This window comes from Ictidomys tridecemlineatus, chromosome 6 (assembly GCF_052094955.1).
Source record: "Ictidomys tridecemlineatus isolate mIctTri1 chromosome 6, mIctTri1.hap1, whole genome shotgun sequence".
Lineage (NCBI taxonomy): Eukaryota > Metazoa > Chordata > Mammalia > Rodentia > Sciuridae > Ictidomys > Ictidomys tridecemlineatus.
In genome coordinates this window covers 103,775,748-103,797,285 of record NC_135482.1, presented here as the reverse complement: position 1 = coordinate 103,797,285, position 21,538 = coordinate 103,775,748, and the positions used below count along the sequence as shown (strand labels likewise).

Sequence of the window (21,538 nt, the reverse complement as noted above, 5' to 3'; positions counted from 1 at the left end):
TTTTCCAGCTGCCACACCTGCCTTGACTTTCATATAAGTTAAATCTAGTATGAGACAAGGGCCACAACTTGTCTTCATATGAAACTCCTTTCACACTCCTGTCCCCCAGACACCACCATCACTAACTCAAACTCTCGTTTATAATAAGATAGATGATATAAAAAGACTCTTGCTGGGTGCAGTGGTGCACACCTATAATCCCAATGGCTGGGGAAGCTGAGGCAGGAGGATCTCAAGTTCAAAGCCAGCCTCAGCAAAAGCAAGGTGCTAAGCAACTCAGTGAAACCCTCTCTCTAAATAACTAAATGCAAAATAGGGCTGGGGAATATGGCTCAGTGGTCGAGTGCCCTGGAGTTCAATCCTGGTACTGGGGGGTGGGGAAAGAACCTAATTATTTCCCAGACAACTAATTCCAGAAGGTAGAGCCACCCGCATAGAGAACACTATGCATCTTCAGTAAGTTGCTCTCTAAAGGCTACTACTTCTGCTTACCTGGATATCATTATGGGGATTCCAGTCAGAGTCATATATAATAACTGTGTCAGCAGTAGCCAGATTGATACCAAGGCCCCCAGCTCGAGTGGAAAGCAAGAAGCAGAACTGTTGAGCTCCAGGTGCTAAGAAAGGAACGAAAAACACTGTTAGAGGTGTATTTTAGGGGCTGGGGTTGTGGCTCATCAGTAAAGCACTCACCTAGCATATGTGAGATGCTGGGTTCAATCCTTAGCAAAACATAAAAATAAATAAAGGTATTGTGTCCAACTATAACTAAAAAAATATTTTAAAAAAAGGTATATTCTAAATTCCAAATAAGAAATGTCAGAAACATAAAGCTCATAGGCAAATGCCATAGTAACAACTGTAAACAAGGTCCCCCAATCAATACTGAAATCACTCTGCAAATTTAGGAACACAGAGGATTTTAGCATAAATACAATGGGAAAATTACAATGGGAAAAAAGTAATTTCACAGTGGAGAATCTCAGCAGACACCACTTTACTAAATCATTAGTTATTACCAGAAATGGGACACATGAACATCATATCCACCCCATTATGATGCACTGAAAAGGACACAGCATCACCTCTGTGGTATTCTTGCCAAAAATGTCTAATCAAATCAAGAGCAAGGGGCTAGGGTTATAGTTCAGCAGTAGAGTGCTTGCCTCGCACGTGTGAGACCCTGGGTTCGATCCTCAGCACCACATAAAAATAAATAAACAAAATAAAGATAATGTGCCCATGTATAAATAAACAAATATTAAAAAAAAAAAAATCAAGAGTAATCATCAGACATACCCAAACTCAAGAGACATTATACAAAACAACTAACGAGTACTCATCAGAAATATCAACATAGAGCTTGGGATGTGACTGAGTTGTAGAGTGCTTGCCTAGCAAACATGAGGCACTGAGTACCCAGCACCACGTTTAAAAAAAAAATTAAAAAAATAAAGGTATTGTAAACATCCTCAAAGAATATTCTTTAAAAAAAAGAAGTATCAACATAATGAAAGAAAATGGAAAAAAATTAAGAAATGTCATAGATAGGAAGAGGCACAATGCAATGTGGGACCTGAGATAGAATCCTAAAATGGAAAAACGACATTATAGGAAAAACTGATGACATTCAATTAAAGTCTATAGTTCAGATAGATACCAGAGTTAATTTCCTGGTTTTGATCATTGTACTACAATTATGAAGACAAACAGGAGGGCTGGGTTTGTGACTAAGTGGTAGAGTACTTGCCTAGCATGTGTGAGGGTCTGGGTTTGATTCTCAGCACCACATAAAAATAAATAAAAATAAAGGGGCTGGGGAATGTGGCTCAAGCGGTAGCACGCTCGCCTGGCATGCGCGGGGCGCTAGGTTTGATCCTCAACACCACATATAAATAAAATATTGTGTCCACCTAAAACTAAAAAATAAATATTAAAAAAAATAATAAAAAATAAAGATCCATCAACAACTTAAAAAAAAGACAAGCAGGATAAAATAGGTATACATGAACTCTGTACTATTTTGTAGCTTTTCCTTGAAATCAAAATTACTTCAAAATAAGTAAATTGAAAAAAAAAGATCTAGTAGGGTCAGAAGTCTGCCCCAACTTAGCAGTTAAACTTGAACAAATCCGATCCCTTTCGGCCTCAAGGCTGAAGAAAGGGGAATTAGACAAAAAAAAAAAAAAAAAAAAGTTCTTTTTTCTAGCAGAAAGAACAAAGACTCCAAAAGAAAAAAAAAAATCTCATACGAATAGTCCAAAACATTCTTCCAATCGAGACATTCAAAAGCTCTCCTCCTCCATTATCAATTGATGAAGACCCAAAAAAACTATACAGAAAAAGAGATATATTAAAACAAGTGATCCGTCCAAAGATAAAAGTGAATCAGGATGCTGGGAATGAAACCCCTCCTCTCTTACCATTGAATCGGTCAATGGCCTCTTGACGCATGTTCCCAGTGATTCCACCATCAATACGTTCATATTTATAACCTTCATGTTCTAAGAAATCCTCTAACAGGTCCAGCATCTTGGTCATCTGCAAAAGGAGCAGTTATGAAGGAGTCCAGGGATAAGATGGTTCCTCAAGTCACTGAGGACTATCTACTTTTGTCCCCTAAAGCTCAAAGCCCAGTCCACATTAATACCTGGGAAAAGATGAGTACTCGATGCCCACCCTCCTTAAGGTTCTTAAGCATCTTCTGCAGCAGCAGTAATTTCCCAGATGCTCTGATTAGGGCACTGCCATCATACATGCCATTAGGCATCTTAGGGGCTTCCTGAGGGAAAAAAAGAAAAAACAATATTGAAAGACCACAGGGAGGAGTTGCAACCCAGGGAGGACCAAGAGGTAGGATGACTTACCATTGCTGCCACAGGGAAGAGGTAGGGGTGGTTGCAGCACTTCTTGAGATCCATCACCACATTTAGCAGAGAGACCTGGTTGCCACCACCTCGAGCATTGAGTGCTTCAAAATTTCGAGTGAGAATATACTTGTAGTACTTCCTTCATGGGCAAGGCAGAAAGATAGGTCAGATTCAAGAGCCTTTAATGATATAATGTAGTCCCACAGCCTGATAACTTGTTTTCAACATATCTCACTTTGCAGCTACGGAAAATTAACAGCACCAGTACCACAATCATCATGTTAAAAAAGGGAAGGTATAACTAAGAACTGAGCGCTCCAGTTCTGGGGCATCAAGTTTCTTTAGGTCCTGTTAGCTCCTGTCACCAGATGCCTTGAAGCTAATTGGCAGGAGGGATGAGAAACACTTTACAGACTAGAAAATATCTAACTGTACTTGCAAAATGGAGCCAATGCTTCTGCCTCAACTCACTTTTGCATAGGGCTCAGCTCCACACGCACAATCAGTTCTGTCTTAGAGGGCATATTCTTGAACACATCAGCTTTAAGCCGCCGTAACATGTGAGGACCCAGCATGTCATGCAGTTTTTTAATCTGGTCTTCTTTGGCAATGTCAGCAAACTCCTCCAAGAAGCCTTCCAAATTGCTTCAGAAAGAAAAGGAAGAAATTTGTTGGAGAAGGAGAAAGGATAAGGGAAAGTGATAGAGGAAATGGCAACAAGAAGACCAATTAGAAACAAAATTATGAGGCAATTATGGATAAACACACTTACTGAAACCTCTCCGGGGTGAGAAAGTTGAGCAGATGAAACAATTCTTCAAGATTGTTTTGCAATGGAGTCCCAGTCAGCAACAGCTTGTGCTGGAGTGAGTAACCATTCAAGACCCGGAAGAACTGGTGAAGCAGATGGAGATGTCATACTCAATAAAACAAGGACTGTAGTATATCTCTGCAGAATTCTATGTATTTCATTGCCTCCCACCCCATCATCATACTTTTTATTTTTATTTATTTTTAGTGCTACAGATAGAACCCAGGGCCTTCTGCCTGCTAAGCACACTCTACCACTGAGCTACAACCTCAGCCTTTATGTCTGTTTTTTGGTGCTGGGGATTGAAGCAGGAGCCTTGCACATGCTAAGCAAACACTCTAGCTATAACCCTTTCTAAAGACCTGGCTACCAGGAGCTATCATATATGAGAAGGGAGAAAGAAAATCTTTCCTTTTCTTCTCCTGGGTTTTTTCTTAATGAATAGATGGTACCAAAAGACTAAAACGGAGCCATAAGCTCCCTCCCTGTATCCTCACCTTAGACTGATTGTTCTTCAGTCGATGGGCTTCATCCACGATGAGGCAGGCCCAATCAATAGAACCCAAGATAGCCATATCAATGGTTATCAACTCATAGGATGTCAGCAGCACGTGGAATTTCACAGATGCCTCTTTCTGCACATGAAGACAACCTCATCACTACTAGTCCACTCCTCCTAAGCACAGCTAAGGTATTTCTCCCCTCCCAGGTATTCTTTTGCCTCACCCAGGGACCAGGCCACAGGAGGCAAACTAAACACAAAGCAGCAACTTCCTCTCTAGGGTGCCCCCACTACCATGAGATACCTTCATGCGGGATGCCTTCTTGCCACCCCGGATGGCATTGTCTTCAAAGGAGAACTCATTTTCACGAATGATGGCACGGCTGTCCTTATCACCCACATAGGTTACCACATACATATCTGGAGCCCACATTTCAAACTCCCGTTCCCAGTTGATGATGGTAGAAAGTGGGGCACTCACTAGGAAGGGGCCTTTGGAATGACCCTTGTAGAAAGAAAAGAGGCAAAGTCAGGACTGAGGACCCCATCATACCACACTCCAGCATCCGCCTTTCCCTCTATCCTTAGAACAAAGCTGGTGCTGACTAGCCATCTATACTGCTGCCTCTACCCTCACCTCCTCATCTATAAAAAAGTCCTACCTGCTCTTTGCAATAAGCCATGACCCACCTTAATAGAGTGCTAAAACTCCTACCTGTTCTATTAAGTCTTTTCCTACTAATTCCACCCACAATTCTGCTGAGCATCTGTTTTCCTAGGATTAAGGTTCAGGTACCCACAGCTAATACCCATAGCTCCACTCCCTCAAGTCTTTCCCTGTGGATATATATCTACCTCACTATCACTCAGCATTGTTACTCAAAGTCAAAGACCAAATTCTTTCTTCCCCCTTTTTTTTCCTTGGAGTGTAAGAGAAGACTGAACACAAAATACCCACACCAAAAACTAAAAGTCCCTGCTTTCCTCACCTCCTTATAGAGAGAATAGAGGAAGACCGCTGTCTGTACAGTTTTTCCAAGACCCATCTCATCAGCCAAGATAGTATCAGTGCCCTGAGCCCAGGAAAAGCGCAACCAGTTCAAGCCCTCCATTTGGTAAGGGTGCAGGGTTCCACCTGTAGCATCCAGGTACTCTGGCTGTCGCTCATATTTCACAGTTGGCTGAAGGATAAAATAGAAAAGTCAAGAGTTGGCAAGCAATTCCCTTTTCCCCATTAGAGAGCAGCTGCTTCCTTACTTATCCTCACTAGATCCTGCCTGAAAATCATGAAAAATTTGTTGGGGAGAGGGTGGTGGCATGCTGGGAGTAGAGCTCAGTCATAAAGCACAACGTCTTGGATTCAATCTCCAGAACCAACACATAAATAATCACATACCCTTCTAGAATAAATTTCTTATCTCCCCCCCTCCCCCCGCCTCAATCCCAGGGCCTCACACACACCTTACCACTGAGCTACATCCCCTAGTCCCAAATTCTCATAAACTTAACTGCCCTCAGAGTACATAAACAAGATCTACAGGAATTGAACCATACAATTGAGAGTCAGTTTCCTTGGTGCTGGGGTTGTGGCTCAGCGGTAGAGTGCTCGCCTTACACATGCGAGACCCTGGGTTCGATCCTCAGCACCACATAAAAATAAGTGAAATACAGGTATCATCTCCAACTACAACTAAAAATAAATATTTTTTTAAAAAAAAAGTCAAGTTCCAATATTTTTCACAAAAGCTTAGCCACATGACCACTCCCTAAATAATACTTCCTCAATCATACAAAATATACCTAGGTTTTTTATGATGACAAAAAGGAAAAATAGGGCTGGGGATGTGGCTCAAGTGGTAGCGCGCTCGCCTGGCATGTGTGCGGCCTGGGTTCAATCCTTAGCACCACATACAAATAAAGATGTTGTGTCCGCCGAAAAAAAAATAAATTAATTAATTTTTAAAAAAAAAAAGGAAAAGTAATCCTAGTATTTTCTAATTAGAGAGATGTGGGGAAGTGGATGACATGAAACACTGACAGCAACATTATTATATGCAGGTTGTTACTTAGAGCATAATTCATACAGTGGAGGAGACAAACTATGCCCACCCTTCCCTCTTCTGCCCCAAACTCACATCTACTGTTGGAGTCTCAGGAGGCCTCTCCAACTTCCTTAGCTTTACCTTCTTGAGCTTCTTGCCTGGTCGCCCTTCCTCACCCCTCATTAACTCCCTAAAAAAAGGAAAACATTCCACAGCTGCCTAAGATCCTTTTCAAAAGGAAGCAACTCTTTTCCTCTCCCCAAATTACCTACCTGTGATTCCAATAGCTCTGCTTGAACAAATCATAGTCCTGTATTTCCACATCCTCACTCTCCCAAGACGCCTGATCATAGGGTAAGTCCCGCCACTTAATCAGGTAGTGGACATGGCCCTTCTTGTCCACACTGTAAGGTCAAGAGAGAAAACCCTCAGAGTTAGAAAACAGCCTTCTCTTCCCAAGTCCTTAGCTTTACCTTCTTGAGCTTCTTGCCTGGTCTCCTGGTTTGCCTTGCTCTCAGAAAGTGACAATAATTTATGTTCAAAACCACTTTAAAAGTGCCACAGACCCCACATGTCCAGAGCCTCTATTATACCTATCTTTGGACCAAACATTCTCTCTAATCTATAGCTCAAATTCCAGAATTCAGTCATTTATTTAAAATGTAGAATGTCTTCCAAATGTAAGTTACTGGCAATCTCCATCTTCTTTTACCCTTTAGCAGGAGTCTCCCGTGAATATACTGCCTACCTCCATTGGGCCCAGCTGGTACCTGTGGTTGAGGATTCGGTGGATCATCATCCATTCAGGTTTTATCCCGTAGCGATAAAAGCGTTCTTCCATCTCTGCAAACTTAGGGTCCTTGTTCTTCCGCTTTCGGCTCTTCTCTTCATCACCACCAAAGTCCCCAGAAGGTGGCTCATCCATATCATTCTTCCGCTGATAGTTTCGAAACATTACCTGACAATGCAGCTCCAACTGAGAGCAGAAAGAGAAAACAAACCATGAAAGAGCTGCATCCACTCTCTATTCACAACAGTTTTCCCATTATCTTTTTAATTATAGCCCCCACATCTCTAGGCTGTCCCAGACTTACCTGCAGTTCAGACACCCAGGAGCAGTGCCAGTAAGACATGCCTTGCCATTTAACAAAGAATTGTCGCTCTGGCCGCCCTTCCAAGGGTTTGGGGGAGGGAGTATTGGGATCGGCATCTGGAGGCCTAGGCACTGGCGTGGGAGATGGTGGCTGACCCCACTTCCAGATTAGAATCTTCTGCACTTTGCCCTTCAGAGCTGGACACTGAGAGAAAAAGTGATGACAATCCCAATTCATAAGCATGGGAAGGAGATGGTACAACTCACAGGCTCAATTTTGTCAAAGGATTATTAAAATCCCATTTCAAGTAAGACGAAATCCCAAGACCCTTGTAGGTAAGGAATAATAGAATTTTCTCCGCTTTTTCTGAACTTCCTCCAAGATTTGTGTGACACCATCATTCCTATCTGCTTAACAGAGTCAGTTGTTAGACTTTAACAATAATCCAGAACAATTAGGCATGGAAAATCCACAGACCAATACCCTTGCATTTCTCTCTTAAGTAATCTAAAAGCAGTAAGTAGTCCTATTAAACATTCTAAACTACCAAGTCCATAAGGCAGGGCATCAAGACAAGGACAGATGTTCTAATACTATTAAATCTCTCCTAAGAGAGATGGCAAGACATCAACTCCTCTGTTCAAAGTTATTCCTGTTTTTTTCCTAGGAAAAGGTGTCCCTAAACTATATGAAGAAGGTCTTGGAGCTAAAAAGTTCATAATTCCTCAATGACCTCTACTGTACCTCAGCCTCCCAATACCTGCACATGACAGTGTTACACTTCTGCTACATACACAGGTTACTCACCGTACATCGGGGACACAGCCATTCACCATTGGGGATCTCTGGCAGTGGAGGGTTCAGGCAGTGGATGTGGTAGGAAGAAGGGCAGGTGTCACAGCACAGCAGCTCCCCCCCATCCTTGCAGACACGACAGAATTCCATATGGTGATCATCCTCCTCTTCAGGATCTCCCCCAACCTCTTCTAGTATCTCCTCACCCTCTGAATTGTCTTCTTTAGCCTCCCACTGGATGCCTTCTTTCTCCTGCAGTAAAGGATACAGATTCAGATTATTACCTCCCCACCCCGCCACCCCTGAAGTCAGAATTCAAGGCCCATGGTTCCTCTGGATTCTTCCCAAAGCTCACAACCAAACCACCATCATTTCTATTTCCACCCAGGCCCAAAGGAGCTTTATCATCCTACCATTCCCCTTGTGGGAGCCCAGGAGCCATAGTGATCAGGTACTCACGCAGTGTGGGCAGCTCCACTTGCCCTCGGGGGCCTTCTCCATATCCGGATCCAGGCACACCATGTGGTAGGCTCGAGGACAGGTATCACACAGGATGATCTCACCGCCTTGCTGGCACACCTCGCAATAGTCCTGGTGGTCTGTCTCATAACCATCCACAGCAGTCACCTCCTCCTCGCCTGGGCAAGGAAGAGGGAAAGCCCAGTTATTAGAAAAAAACTACCTCCCCCCCCCCCAACCCCTATCTCCTAAGGGAGATTCTTTTTCCCAACCATTCCACCTCATCCTATCACCCACATAAAACAGAAAAGAAACACACCTTTCTTTTTCTTTTTAGTGGTTCGGAGTTTCTTGCGGCTACGGCTGCTGCGGCTGGTGGAACCATCGGAAACAGAATAGCTATTGATACTGGCATCATCGAAGTCAGATTCCACATCTAAGTCGTCATCCTCACTCTGGGAGAACCAAAAGGAATAAGGTTCAAAGTTCAAGCCAAGGGGAAAGAGTGGTGGAGTGAGCCTCACTGCCATTACTGGGAATACCAGAATCCCAGCAAGGACTATGTGTAGAGTCTGCCTGAGGCCAAGTCCCCACATTCTTATGTTCCCACTTTATGGAACAAACGAACAGAGAGTAATATCTTTTCTATTACACACAGCTCTTCCCGCCCAAAAGGATGGTCCAGGTTCTCACCGAGGATCTCTTACGCTTGGAACCAAAACCCCCGAGCTTGATCTTCAGGGGAGCTACTTTCTTGGGTTTAGGCTTCTTTGCATCAGGTACACGAGGGCTGCCCTTGGGCTTCCTCCGAGCATTGGGACCTAAAATCAGGATAGACCTAAATATATATCATAGGGCAAATTATATTATGGGGAAAATAAAATCTTCATTTAAGCTTACTTCAACATGTCCAGCCTCCCAAATTTCCCTCCTAAATCCAAGACTAATTCCTCCCTCCTGTCTCCTACCTTAGGGCTAACATAACAGCATTCCCAAGCTTTCTGTCTTTGACTTCCTAAACCCACACTAGCTCCTCCCTCCCACAGCACTACATTTCACCTTTGCCCTCCTTGGTCTTGGCCTTGCGAATAGGCACCTCCACAGGGGGAGGTGGTGGTGCAACCTCAGTGGCTGTCACCATGCTCTCCACCACAGCCACAGCTGCTGCTGCTGCTGCTGCCACTGAGGCCCCAGAACTGCCTTTGAAGGGATTGTTGGTACTGAACTCCCGCCACTTTGCACCCAAAACCATCATCATCTTGGAAACAGCAATCTTGGGGTTTTTGGCAGCAATGAGGGGTCTGGTGGAGAAATGGACGACAGAGAAGGAAATATTTAAGAATAAGAAAGATAGGCAGGAAGAGATTATAAAATGACTCTCCTCCCCCACCCCCAAGACCCTCCTGGCTTACCGGACAAACTGGCTGAAAGCCTTGTAGTTGGTGAGGGTGCGATAATCCTCCTCTGAAAACACATGGTCAATGTCTTCCATGCCCCAATCTTCCAGGAGCTGAGCAGAAGACTTAGGCTCCTGTAGAGAGAGAATAGTAAAGGGTCTGCCACCTAATGCCCACATTTGCTAAGGGAATTAGAGCTGAAACTATAGCTTGCAAGACCAGGGTAAGAGAGCCAAGAGAAAATGATTAGAAAGAGGTGGAAAGAAAATACTCTAAGAGGCAACAGAGTGTCTCTGAAACCAATGACTGAGGATAACAGTACAGAAAACAGAATGGAAGTCCAGGCACCTTTGAATCATCATCGTCATCATCTTCCTCCTCCTCTTCCTTCCGCTTGGATTTGCTCTTTTTCTCTTTCTTAGGTCCAAGCTTCTTCTTCTTCTTCTTGCCAGGGGTATAGTCGCTGCCCTCACTGTCTGAACGCAGAGCCACCTCTTCCTCCTCCTCCACAAACTCTGGCCCCTCCCCAGAGCTGTCCCCCAGCTGCCGGCATAAGAGCAAACGCTGGAGCAGGGAAGGGGGGGAAAGGGAGACAGACACACACATGCTACACACATGCTGACCTCAGGACAGCCCTAATAAGGCTCATCCCCAGGACCTGGTCCACCACTCCAGAGAAAGAAACAAACGCCCTCCACCCTTCAGCCCTTCTCAGAGCTCCTCCCTTCTTCCTCTCATTCCCCATAACAGTCACCCACTCACCTCCTTTTTTTGGCGCTTGCTCTTAGGGATTTTAGGGTCCCGAGGTTTCTTAGGCTTTTTCTTCTTCTTGAGCTTTGGAGTCTCTGCTTCTGACAAATCCTCCTCTGGGTCCTCTTCATTTTCTACATTTTGCCAAAGAGTGGTCAGCAGGGAAAAGATCAATAGCAAAAGGTTAGGGCCTAATCCTGAGGGCTTAGATTTTATTCCCCACCTCTTGTCCCAGATTCCTCTGAAGAGAACTGCTATACTCTCTACAGAAGGAAGCTGATACCCAGGACAAAAACAGACAAAGAGAGCTGTATATACCCGAAATAGGCCTGCCAGGCCAGACCAGGCCCACCTCGGGCAGCTGTCCAGGCCCCTACCTCCTCTCCCCACTCCTCCAGCAGCCCTCTAGATGTTCAGCAGCCAGCATAGCTGAATCAAGCAGCCTAACATTCACCAAGCAAGAGAACTAGATCCAGGCCTCCTGCAACTGTCCACCAACAAGCCTATAATCCAGAGGATAAGAATGGAAGGTCCTGCCCAGAAGGCACCAATCACAGAATATATCCTCACCAAATTACCAGAACAATGCCAGGTTCGGGGATCCCAGAAACAACACCCTTTTCTAACCCCTTTGGGGTCATCACTGCTCAAAACAATCAGAACCTCCAAGCTCCAGGTTCACTTGCCAGCTCAACCTCATACCCACTCCCAAACACAATTTCCTTTCCCCATCCAGCCTATGGTTCCTTCCCAGCTTCTCCTGGGTCAGGAGTCTCTTCTCCCTGGGGGCCCAAATCAGCCCAGCTGTCACCATCTCCCTCCCTCCCAATCCTCCTCCCATCTGGCTCCACCTCCTCCCCTGGCTGGAAGCACACACAAAGCCCAGGGTAACACTGAGAGTTCCTGGGCAGGGATAGGTGGGAAGGGGCACAGAGGGGGAGGAGAAGGCCACAAGGCAGCTTCCTTTGTAACAGACATTCACACCAGCACACCAGCTCCCTCCTCCCTCTTCTCTCTCCCTCTTCCCAAGCCACCCCCGCCCAAGGGGAGGGGGTGTGGAGAAGGGAGTGGAGAGAAGAAGGGAGTGCCTCACCCACTGAGGAGAGGGAAAATGGCTCCTGACCGCAGAAGCCAGCCCAGGGCACCCAGCTGCCAACATAGGACAGACAGGAAGTGGCAGGGAGGGGGGCGGGGTTGACAGAGGTAGCCGGGGAAAGACAGCCCTTATAGAAGATGCCAAATTATTACCTGGCCCCAGGTCCAAATGCCACCAATGTCTCTCTAACACTTACTCTGGGATGACACAGTTCACAAGAGGTCACCTAATTCCTCGGCAAGGAAACCAAGACAAATGTGAAGGGTAATATACTACGTCAGGGACTATGTTACTCCCTCAATAACGATTACTTTTTCAAATCATCAGTACTAAGATTTAACAAAAGTTCAGTGGAGCTATGTTCAGAGCATACAGCCTTCTCCCCAAATTGAAGATGCCCAAAAGAATTATCTTGAGGACTGGGGGCCCACAAGAAATCTCTAGGCTTGGTTTCATCACCTCCATTCATAAAAGTCCTTTCCAACATATGGAAATCACATCCACACCAAAAAGTAACAGTACCTAAATAATGATGGAAAACGATGTTTCCTTCAGTTCCAGACATACTCTTAGCTCCTGACCCCTATCCCTAAAATGCCTCTAGTTCCACCCTTCCTGGGCTACACAGATTTAGGGAACATGAGACATTATGCTGGACAAAGCACCATCAGCCTCCCCCTTCTCACTTAGCCCAGGATCAGGCCAGGCACAAGAAAGCCCCTCCCATTCCCTTGGGAATGGAACACCAGCCTGGATCTCACCAGAAAGAATCATAAGGGCTTCTTCCTAGTAATCCCCATTTCATCCTCCAATCAGATCTTCCTCTTCATCTCCATAAAAGCTAGAAGCAGAGATAAGGACAAACCCATGGAGGTAAAGAGGGACACCTTTCACTCACATACAACCCTGAAACCTCTCAGAAAAATAATATCCTGATATGGTAAGGAGCAAATTAGCTGAGACATAGAGGAAGATTTGGGAAAGGGGCAGGAATGGGTGTAGGAAATGGAAAAAACTGGGTCATGCTATAGCTTGGAGCAGAGTTCATCCTGGGAGCTAGAATAGCTCCCAGTCAACAAGAGGGAAGGGGGACAACCCCAAATCAAGAGATTAATGGGAGGCCAAGATGGGGAACCAACATTGGCTGGATAGCACAACTAATTCTAATGCCCCTCACAGAAAGAATAATAGGAAAGTAAGCCTTCCGCTTACCACCACCACAACCACCCTGACTCTACCTCAGGTTAGGGCACAGAAATCTGCCACCCTACCCCTGACAGTGAGTGATGAGACAAGACCAAGTTCCTTATCCCAACAGCTGAAGACTCAGCATCAAGACTGATGGCTCTCTTAAATGGTCTCAGGTTGAAATGAAAAATTCCAAGTTAGAAAAAGTCAAATGTGAAAGCATTTCTCCCAGACCACCTCAACCTCCAACAGGAGGTAAGAGAGAAGGCAGAAATGAAAGACATTTGATGAGAAACAAAAACAGGACCAGCAGGCTCCGGAATGATAAGAAAAGTAGCAATAGAGAGGATTAAAATACGGCATATACAAAAAAAAAATTTTTTTTTTAAAAGCTAGCAACTAGGAAGAAAAAGGTCAAGGAAACAAATAGGAGACTTGGTGAATTAGCTAAGGGGCTCTGAGTAAGTAAAGAAGCCAGAGAGAGACATTCACTTGCAAGCATGACATCAACAATCATTTGAGGACATACAGGGCTACTCCAATCAGACGGGATGGTTACAACCATACGGGTTTGGCCAGTCCTCAGAGCCACCCCAAAACCTATCACAATCCTTAACACACCTACACAAACCCATCACACCACCAACCCAAACCAAAGGCACACAGAGGCAGAAAGAAGCCTCCAGGAAAAGAAGCCAGAATTATGTCTACTCACCAGGGAAAGAGGGGGTGCTCTCCCTTCTTCTACCCAGCCTTACTAGGCTATTATATTACATTCTCCCTTAGCCCCCATCACTTCCCCATTCAAAAGGTTCCAGCAATCTGCCTGCCTAAAAGCGCTCTAGATCTGCTATGGAGGGCGATTCAAACTTCACACAGTTGAAACTGCACAGAAAATCGGTAACTGATCAGAAGCTAAAAATAATCAGAGAGTAACCAGTACTCTTTCCTTTCCACACTGCAGCAACCACAGGATCCAACTAGCATGGATGCCAGGCTGGGCTCCTCCAACAGAAATCCTCAACTCCCCTACCACCCGCAAATAGCCTCCAGGGGTTTGAGCTACCTGGGATCCTCCTAGGACCCGCTCTAGGTAATGCTTGCCAGCCTAGAGAGCTCCCTCAAATAGGAACTGTAGAGCATTCCTGAAGACAGACGAGTGCAGCCAGCTTGCATCTGGGTCCGCGGTGCCCAGGAGGCACATGGCTTCCACCCCCCTCCCACAAGAGCTCCGCAGAAGGGAACCACTCCCTTCGGATGCCCTCCACCTCCAGCTCTGCACAGAGCTGGGCAAGCAACACAACCCTTCCTCATATCAAGTCACTAGGGAGAGCCCAATACCTCCTTCCTGCCCTGGGCCCTTAGGAAAGATGTTACCTGGGTGGGTTGGGGGCAGGCTGTTGTTCAAAAGTGCATCCATATCCTCCTCCTCACTGCCCGCTGAGCAGGGGGACGGGGAGCCCAGGCCCGACGCCATCCCCTTCCGCTCCCGGCCAGGGAATTGGCCCAGCTGCTCCTGCCTGCGGCCTGGGGCCCTCTACACTGGCCCGAGTCACTGTGCGGGGGAGGGGGGAGAGAAAGAGAACAGTCAGTGACGCGCACTGTCCCCCTCCCCCACACCCACCCGCTCTTTCCGCCCCCCACCCCAGTCACCCTAGCAGGGCACCCGAACCACTCAGGCTGAACTTAGTTCCACACTCCTCGGGGGCAGCCCGGAAGCCAGCTCCCCAAAAGGAGCCCCCACGAAGAGAGGGAACTAGGGTCCCGAGGGCAGGCTGGTGCAGGCGTGGGGAGGAGAAACCGGGCTGGACCGAACAGGGTGTGACGGGGGGAGGGGGTCCGAGTGGCCGCGGCCCCGGAGGGCCAGGGGAGGAGGCAGGCAGCAAGGCGCTCGGGGACACAAGGTCACTTGGGGGTGGGGGGGCGCCTCCCTGCGCCCGGGGAGGGGCCAGTCCCCAGACAGGGCAGCTCTCCAAAACCTGTCCTCCGGGACAACTCAGGTTCTCGTCCGGAACCACGGAGACTGGGGGGCGTGGAGGCTCCGGCGCTCTGGGGGTCCCGAGACAGGGACGCGGGGGCAAGAGAGCTCCCACTGGGGAAGGGGGCTGGGCCACGTGTCCCGGGGGGCAATTGAGCAAAGGGCGAGGGGGCGGGCGCCGGGTATTGTGGGGAGACCACGGCCGAGGTGGGGGTCGAGGGGAGCAAGACTCGGGCAGGGGTAAGGCGGGGGCTAGGAAGGAGGCCGGGCACCCTGCAGGGAAGGAAAAGGAAGGGTCCGCTCCTCCGGGCAGGGGGCGGTCCACGGGTCAGAGGACGCCTGAAGACTGGACAGGTGAAGGAATGACCCTCGGGGCTTGCCGGGCTGTGAGGGGCGTCTCTCTGGGAACCCCCACGCTCGCCTCACCCCAGAGCCGCAGCAGGTCGCCTGGGTCCGGCCCGGTGTCACTCCCGCTCCGGCTCCTCCTCGCAGCGGCCGAAGGGGGGAAAATGGCTCCGGCTCCGGCGTCGCCTCTTAAAGGGCCCGAAACACCGGCCGGGAAATCCCACCGCACAGGCCCCGCCCCCCCACGGACAGCCCATAATAACCTCAACCAACTCCAACCCCCCCTCCACTACCGCCACCCTCCTCCCTAGGTCTCCCGGGCAACCCCCGCCCCCTCGTCGCTCAGGCAACCATTGGCCACGCCCCCTTCGAGCGCGCGCGCGCGTGTCACCCGGGCAACCGCCCACCTCCTGGCCATCCCATAATACACACGGACACCCCACATACACACTCCCGGCGCCCCCCATTCCATACACATGTATGCTAGGGGGGCTGCTACCGTAATATTGCAGACCTTTGGCACCTAACCTCTCCACCCCTGACATCCCATAATAACCATCCTTTGCCAACTTCTTCACTCTTGGCCCTAATGCTAACATCCCATAATAATTCCTCACCCCTCCCTCCCCTGGCCATCCCATAATAAGCACCCCTCCCAGCACTTGAGTCTCATATCCCATAATACTCATCCCATCCCCCACAGACATCCCATAATAACCACCCTTCATCCACCCCCAGTTTGATATCCCATAATAGTCAGAAACTCACCCCCCCCACACACACACACACACATATAATACAACGGACACTCGGCCTCCTCCCACACACATCCAGTAATAATCAGTCTCCCACTTTCTGTACTTACATCCCATAATAACCAACCCCCTAGAACTGCCCTCAATCCCTGCAGGCTAGGGTCTAGATGTTCACAACACTACTCCCAGCTTTTCCTTCTAGCTCCATGGCCCATAATAACCACTCCTTCCCTATCAAAGAGATAACCCCTACAGTAGTCCTATAGTCATCCCACAGATGGACACCTAAATCTTCTTACCCCTAAACACTGGAAAAATATCCCATAATAATTTTACTCTATCATCCACACCCTGAAATCCCGTAATTTCAAGGAGCCCATAGTCAACCAGACATATACTGTACTACATCCAGCACAACCCAGTGTCACATCCCATAATATTTTATCTCCACTCTAGCAGCCTTCCAGTCAGGCATCCCATAATATTCATATTCATACCTCCCCCATCTCCAGAAGCTGTCTGTTCCAACACCCAGAACAGACAGGGTGGGGCAGGCGACCCTGCCCCCACTTGGACACACCTAATATTCCTTTCTGAACCAAAGCAGTATCCTGGCCTAAAGTTTCTTGAAGTCCAGGATGCTAGGTTCCATCATTTCATCATTTCCAGACACTCAGGAGCTGAGACCTGGAGTACCACTCAATCCCACCAAAATCCAGGTATATTCCAGATGCTCTTAAATTTTGAATAAGACCAACCAAATACCATGTTAACCAGATGAAACATTTGCATAAAGTTTAAATTATCCCAGAGCATCCCATAATAATTACAAACTTCCATCCAAAGACTATTTCTCAACATTCCAATAGTCCTCTCCCCAGTCATTCCTCACCCTCCCTCAAGTCAGGAACCATTCATCAACACCTCCAGGCTACTCTTAGGATGGCTATCCCATCATGACTTTAACTGAGGATCCTGTTATATGCACATCAGGAGCTCAACTCTGCTCTTCCTCTACTTGCCACTGCTCTCCTTCATTTCAACACATGTTGACAGAGTACCTAGCAAAGCACAGAGCTGGGCACTGTGGAGAATGCAAAGAAGACACTGGTGCCTCCCTTCAGGAAGCATAAACAACCTAGAAAACTATGATGCATGATAGAATGTCTGATGACAAGGGAGAACTACTGAGTGCCATTTCCCAATGTCCTGTCACAGAGAATAAAAGAAATCCTAACTTGTCTCAGGAGCGAGCACATCCCAGTAGGGTTCTTAGTAGTCCTTCTAGATGCTGGTAAGTATTCCAAAAGGATTTACAGGAATAAATGTCAGGTCAAAATAATCTCTGGTTTCCTACATTCTAAGGGATTTTTATTGGCAAGCTGTGTTCATCAACCAGTATTCCTAATACTGAAATATCATCATAACCTTCCTTCTTGACTCAGAAATATGCCACAATTGTTATCCTCATTCTTTTTTTTTTTCAATTCTTTGTTGTTGCTACTCCTTCATTCTTTACCCGCTCTCTTTCTTTTTCTTTTTTTTTTTTTTTGGGGGGGGGCGGGTGCTGAGGATTTAGCTCAAGAGCACTCAACCACTGAGCCACATCCCCAGCCTTATTTTGTATTTAATTTAGAGACAGGGTCTCACTGAGTTGCTTAGCACCTCACTTTTGCTGAGGTTGGCTTTGAACTCTTGATCTTTCTGCCTCAGCCTCCTGAGTGCTGGGATTACAATCATGTGCCACCATACCCGGCTACTACCCTCATTCTTGAACACCAAATTCTGCTCCCATTCAATATCCCATATTTTTCAGTTTCCCATTTCATAACCTGAATTCTCATAATCATCCTCATCCTGTTTTAGGCCCTCTTGTCCATCTTAAAACAACAAAAACTAAAACCTTAGTGGTGTAATGCTCACCATTTTGTCCTCCACATGTACTGGTCAACATTCCAGGAAGACTTCCTCACTCAGTTATACCAAGAGGAGGCCTTCCAACATATACCATCTCCAACCCTAAATGCACCTTTCTTCCAGCCACCCAGGAAATTGGCCCTAGAAAGTTAAAGAAACTCAATCTTAGAACCCTTTGGCCCCGAAGAGGATCTGGCACCATTAGCCTGTCACCTTTCCCTCTTCCTAAGCCCCAGAGAATTAGGCCCAATGTTCCCACACCACCACCTTGCTGCCCTGACCCCCAAGTCAGAGACTGTCTCCCTCTGTTCTCATCTACCTTTTTCATACAGTCTCAAGACCTATGGAAATGGGACAGGTTGAAAAGAAACTGAAATGTCCTTGTAGGAAGGCCCCTTCCTGATCAGAAGTAAATAGGAAGGACCACACAATCTCTGCATTACACTGTTTGTCTCACTTCCCTAGAGAAAGGGACTGGCCAGATGACTCTCCCCTTTCTGGGATCCAAGGCACTAGAGAACTGGCAAGGAAAACTGAGTTCAAGAGAGTGAAGAAAGCTGGGAAACAACAGTCCCCTGCGCCCAAGCAGGGTCCCAGTGATACAAGTCTTCTCACTAGCTTCTGCCTGACTCTGTGTAACCACCAGCATTGGAACTAGAGTTCTCAGCATCAAAAACCTCAAGCCTGACCAAAAGCTCCCATTATCACCTTTGAAGTTCATGTTTTCTTTTTCCAATATTCACTTCATCTCCCTGGACCATCCTTTTGCTGTGTTCATTGTGGTATGCTAGCCATTTCCTCCATTCTGCAGGCTTCCATAGTCTCCCTCATTCAATTCTCTTGATATCAAAATTGGGCCCCACTCACCAGGTGCAGTGATGCACACCTGTAATCCCAGCTACTTGGGAGGGAAGGTAGAGGCAGGAGGCTCAGTCTAGGCAACTTAGGGAGATCCTGACTCAAAAATAAAGAAGAGTTATGGATAGAGTAGAGCACCCCTGGGTTCAACCCAGAGTTCTGCCAAAAATAAAATAAAAAGATGGGGTCCCATTCACTTATCCAAACCTTCCCCTTGCTCATTCTGATGAAAGTTGTGGTCCATGTCAGGGAGGTGGCAGCTGTTTTTAAGATAACATAATGTGGGTATACCTCTTTTTCAGGAAGTTTCTCCTTTCTACAGTTGCCAGATACTTGTAAGGCCTCCTTCTTCTATCCCCATGTCTCTAGGGAATTCAGCCTGTCTCTGGGCCTCAAATTCCCTTTTGAAGTATACCCATTTGCTCCAGATCCTTCCATACACACACATACACACACACACACATATATATATATATGTGTGTGTGTGTATATATATATGTATCTGTGTGTATATATATATATATAATATACATATACACACACTACATTATCACGGTAAATGATGAATATGAACCAGTCAGAGAGTTTATAAGTACTTAGTCACAGCCTTTTGCCTGTGGCTCAAAATACTTATACCCTCTGTCCACCACACTCCCTCTGACTCTATCCCTGCAGTTCTTCTCACACATTCACTTGCTTCTCCTACTTCCTGCCTCTCCCTGATAACACCATTAGAAAAAGTTAAGTCCCTGCCTCTCTCCTTGAGCTCTAGAGAGGGTCAAGATGTATGTTTGTGTGAAGCTTTTGTGGTCTTTAAGCTTCTGTGCCTCCTGCTCCCTACTCTGGCCCCATGCTACCCTCCCAGATAAATTATAAATAAACCATTAGAGCCACTAGCATGATTGGCCCATGGAGACTAAGGGTGGCATAATCTTCTAATTAAGGCACCCAGGGGGACAACCTCTCTATCCAGTTACCTTAGAGTTCTGTTTCCATCTCTCTCTCTCTCTATCTCTCTCTCTCTCTCTGTACTGATGAACTTAGACTAACACTCGGATGGGAGGGGGTTGTCCTGGAGTTTTCAACATGCACTCTATAATGCCTCTTCTTACACCTCTGTTCTCTGTAAACCTGAAAAACTGCTCATGGGGTCCAAGGGGCCACAGTGTTCTGCTCTGTCAGGAAAGACAATTTGGGAAAACAACAGAGGGAAGAAAGGCCATGTGATGGCTAGACATGATGCAGACCATTCAGGGCATAAAGAATGACTTTTGTCTCTCAGGAGCCAAGCCAGCATCTGTTCTTTGGGTGTGACTGCATTCCAGTGCTGGACCCCTCTTCTGTGAGCTATGGTCCCAAGGTTCAAACCCAGGAAGAGGAAGATGGAATAGAGTAGCTGAGTACTGTGGTCACCAGAAACACTACTCTTTGGTGTGCCACCCAGCCAGGACCTGGGAGTTCTCACTTCTGACCCTGGACTTGGTATTCCTGTAGCTCACAAACTGGGGGAAGAACTCAGGTGTCCAGGGTTCAGATTTGGCTAGGTGCAGCTCGCCCCAGGGGCCCCTTCAATCAGCTGTCACCAAAGAAACCTCTCCAGCCAGTTACTCCTGCCAGGCCTCAGGTCTGGCTCCAGGGCTCACCCCACCCTCCCTGCTCCTTCCCTCCCTCTTCCTTCCTTTCCTTTACCATCCCCCCTCCCAAGAGCTTTACCTACCTAGGACAGCCCCACCCAGCTGTGCAGGGCACATCCCATAATAATCCTCCTCACTAGCCTCTACTCCCCCCCCAAAAAAAGAGAGGCGGCCATCCCATAATAGCCACCCACAAGAGACATTCCGCGGTGACCGCCCCCTCCCTGCAGAGCTGCTGGGAGCAGCCATCCCATAATAGTTGGCCGCCTGTTTTACTGGTTACGGCTGTGGAGGGAGCTGGAGAGGAAATGGAGGGAGGGGGGAGGGGAAGAGGATGAAGGGCCCCCACTTTGTGGGAGAGAGGGAGAGGGGAAAGAGTGGCATAAGGAGTTAGGAAGCAAAAGATGACGTTGTGCAGGTGGGAGTTGGAAGCCACTGACCATCACGACCCTGCTATGGGTCTCTATTCCATTCCTCAGGGGCTACCTTTTTTCGTCCGCACTCTGGAGGGAGGTGGCTGCTAGTTAGAGAAGACGCCTAGGATGGGTTGAGGTGCCCAAAGTGTGTGTGTAGGGAGATGGATTTCAGGTGTTCCTCTTGGGCTGTTGGAGGTAGGAGGCTGACCTTAAGATGATGAGAGACTAAGGGGTAAGGGGGGTTGGAGAAGAGCTCCTCAAGCCCTCCCCATTCTGCACCACCATCCCATAATAATCCCCCCAGCCCCACTCCCCCTCCCACACACGACATCCCATAATATCTTCTGGAGAAGCAGTCCCCGCAGTAGGTACAAAGAGCTATCCCATAATAAGCTCCCCCACCCCCACTCACCACCCCCCCAACTTGGCCCCCCCTCAGTCACATGCAGCCGGTGCCATCCCCCGCTGCTCCCCCCTCTGGCCACCGAAGGCCTTGCCAGCCCATAATACTCTTGCCTCTGGTCGCAGGAGGCCTCCAGCCCATAATACTCCTTTCCACCACCACCCCCCCTTCCCGCCCCGCACCCCTTCCTCCCGCCTCCAGTTGGAGCCGGGCCTCACCAGCCCATAA

General features: G+C 47.4%; 1 protein-coding gene across 12 annotated transcripts in view; it reads right to left on the bottom strand.

Annotated features, from left to right (window-relative positions):
* Positions 1-15,550, bottom strand: part of Chd4 (chromodomain helicase DNA binding protein 4) — a 30,644-nt gene extending 15,094 nt beyond the window's left edge. For 2 of the 12 annotated variants that reach the window (XM_013364243.4, XM_013364245.4), the window contains exons 1-23: positions 15,409-15,549; positions 14,382-14,559; positions 10,733-10,854; positions 10,319-10,534; positions 9,986-10,104; positions 9,633-9,874; positions 9,267-9,394; positions 8,893-9,028; positions 8,574-8,752; positions 8,127-8,366; positions 7,320-7,523; positions 6,996-7,201; positions 6,498-6,629; positions 6,319-6,415; positions 5,173-5,364; positions 4,488-4,688; positions 4,179-4,316; positions 3,643-3,764; positions 3,342-3,515; positions 2,868-3,009; positions 2,651-2,782; positions 2,424-2,541; positions 493-617 (exon numbers count right to left, since the gene is read on the bottom strand). In XM_013364243.4, coding sequence (XP_013219697.1) covers positions 493-617; positions 2,424-2,541; positions 2,651-2,782; positions 2,868-3,009; positions 3,342-3,515; positions 3,643-3,764; positions 4,179-4,316; positions 4,488-4,688; positions 5,173-5,364; positions 6,319-6,415; positions 6,498-6,629; positions 6,996-7,201; positions 7,320-7,523; positions 8,127-8,366; positions 8,574-8,752; positions 8,893-9,028; positions 9,267-9,394; positions 9,633-9,874; positions 9,986-10,104; positions 10,319-10,534; positions 10,733-10,854; positions 14,382-14,481 — 3,465 coding nt within the window. In that variant the 5' untranslated portion in view covers positions 14,482-14,559; positions 15,409-15,549. Of the gene's footprint in view, positions 1-492; positions 618-2,423; positions 2,542-2,650; positions 2,783-2,867; positions 3,010-3,341; positions 3,516-3,642; positions 3,765-4,178; positions 4,317-4,487; positions 4,689-5,172; positions 5,365-6,318; positions 6,416-6,497; positions 6,630-6,995; positions 7,202-7,319; positions 7,524-8,126; positions 8,367-8,573; positions 8,753-8,892; positions 9,029-9,266; positions 9,395-9,632; positions 9,875-9,985; positions 10,105-10,318; positions 10,535-10,732; positions 10,855-14,381; positions 14,560-15,408 lie in introns of all 12 variants that reach the window. The other 10 variants (XM_013364248.4, XM_078015345.1, XM_013364247.4 and 7 more) reach the window with 8 other exon arrangements.
* Between the last annotated feature and the right edge of the window lie 5,988 nt (positions 15,551-21,538).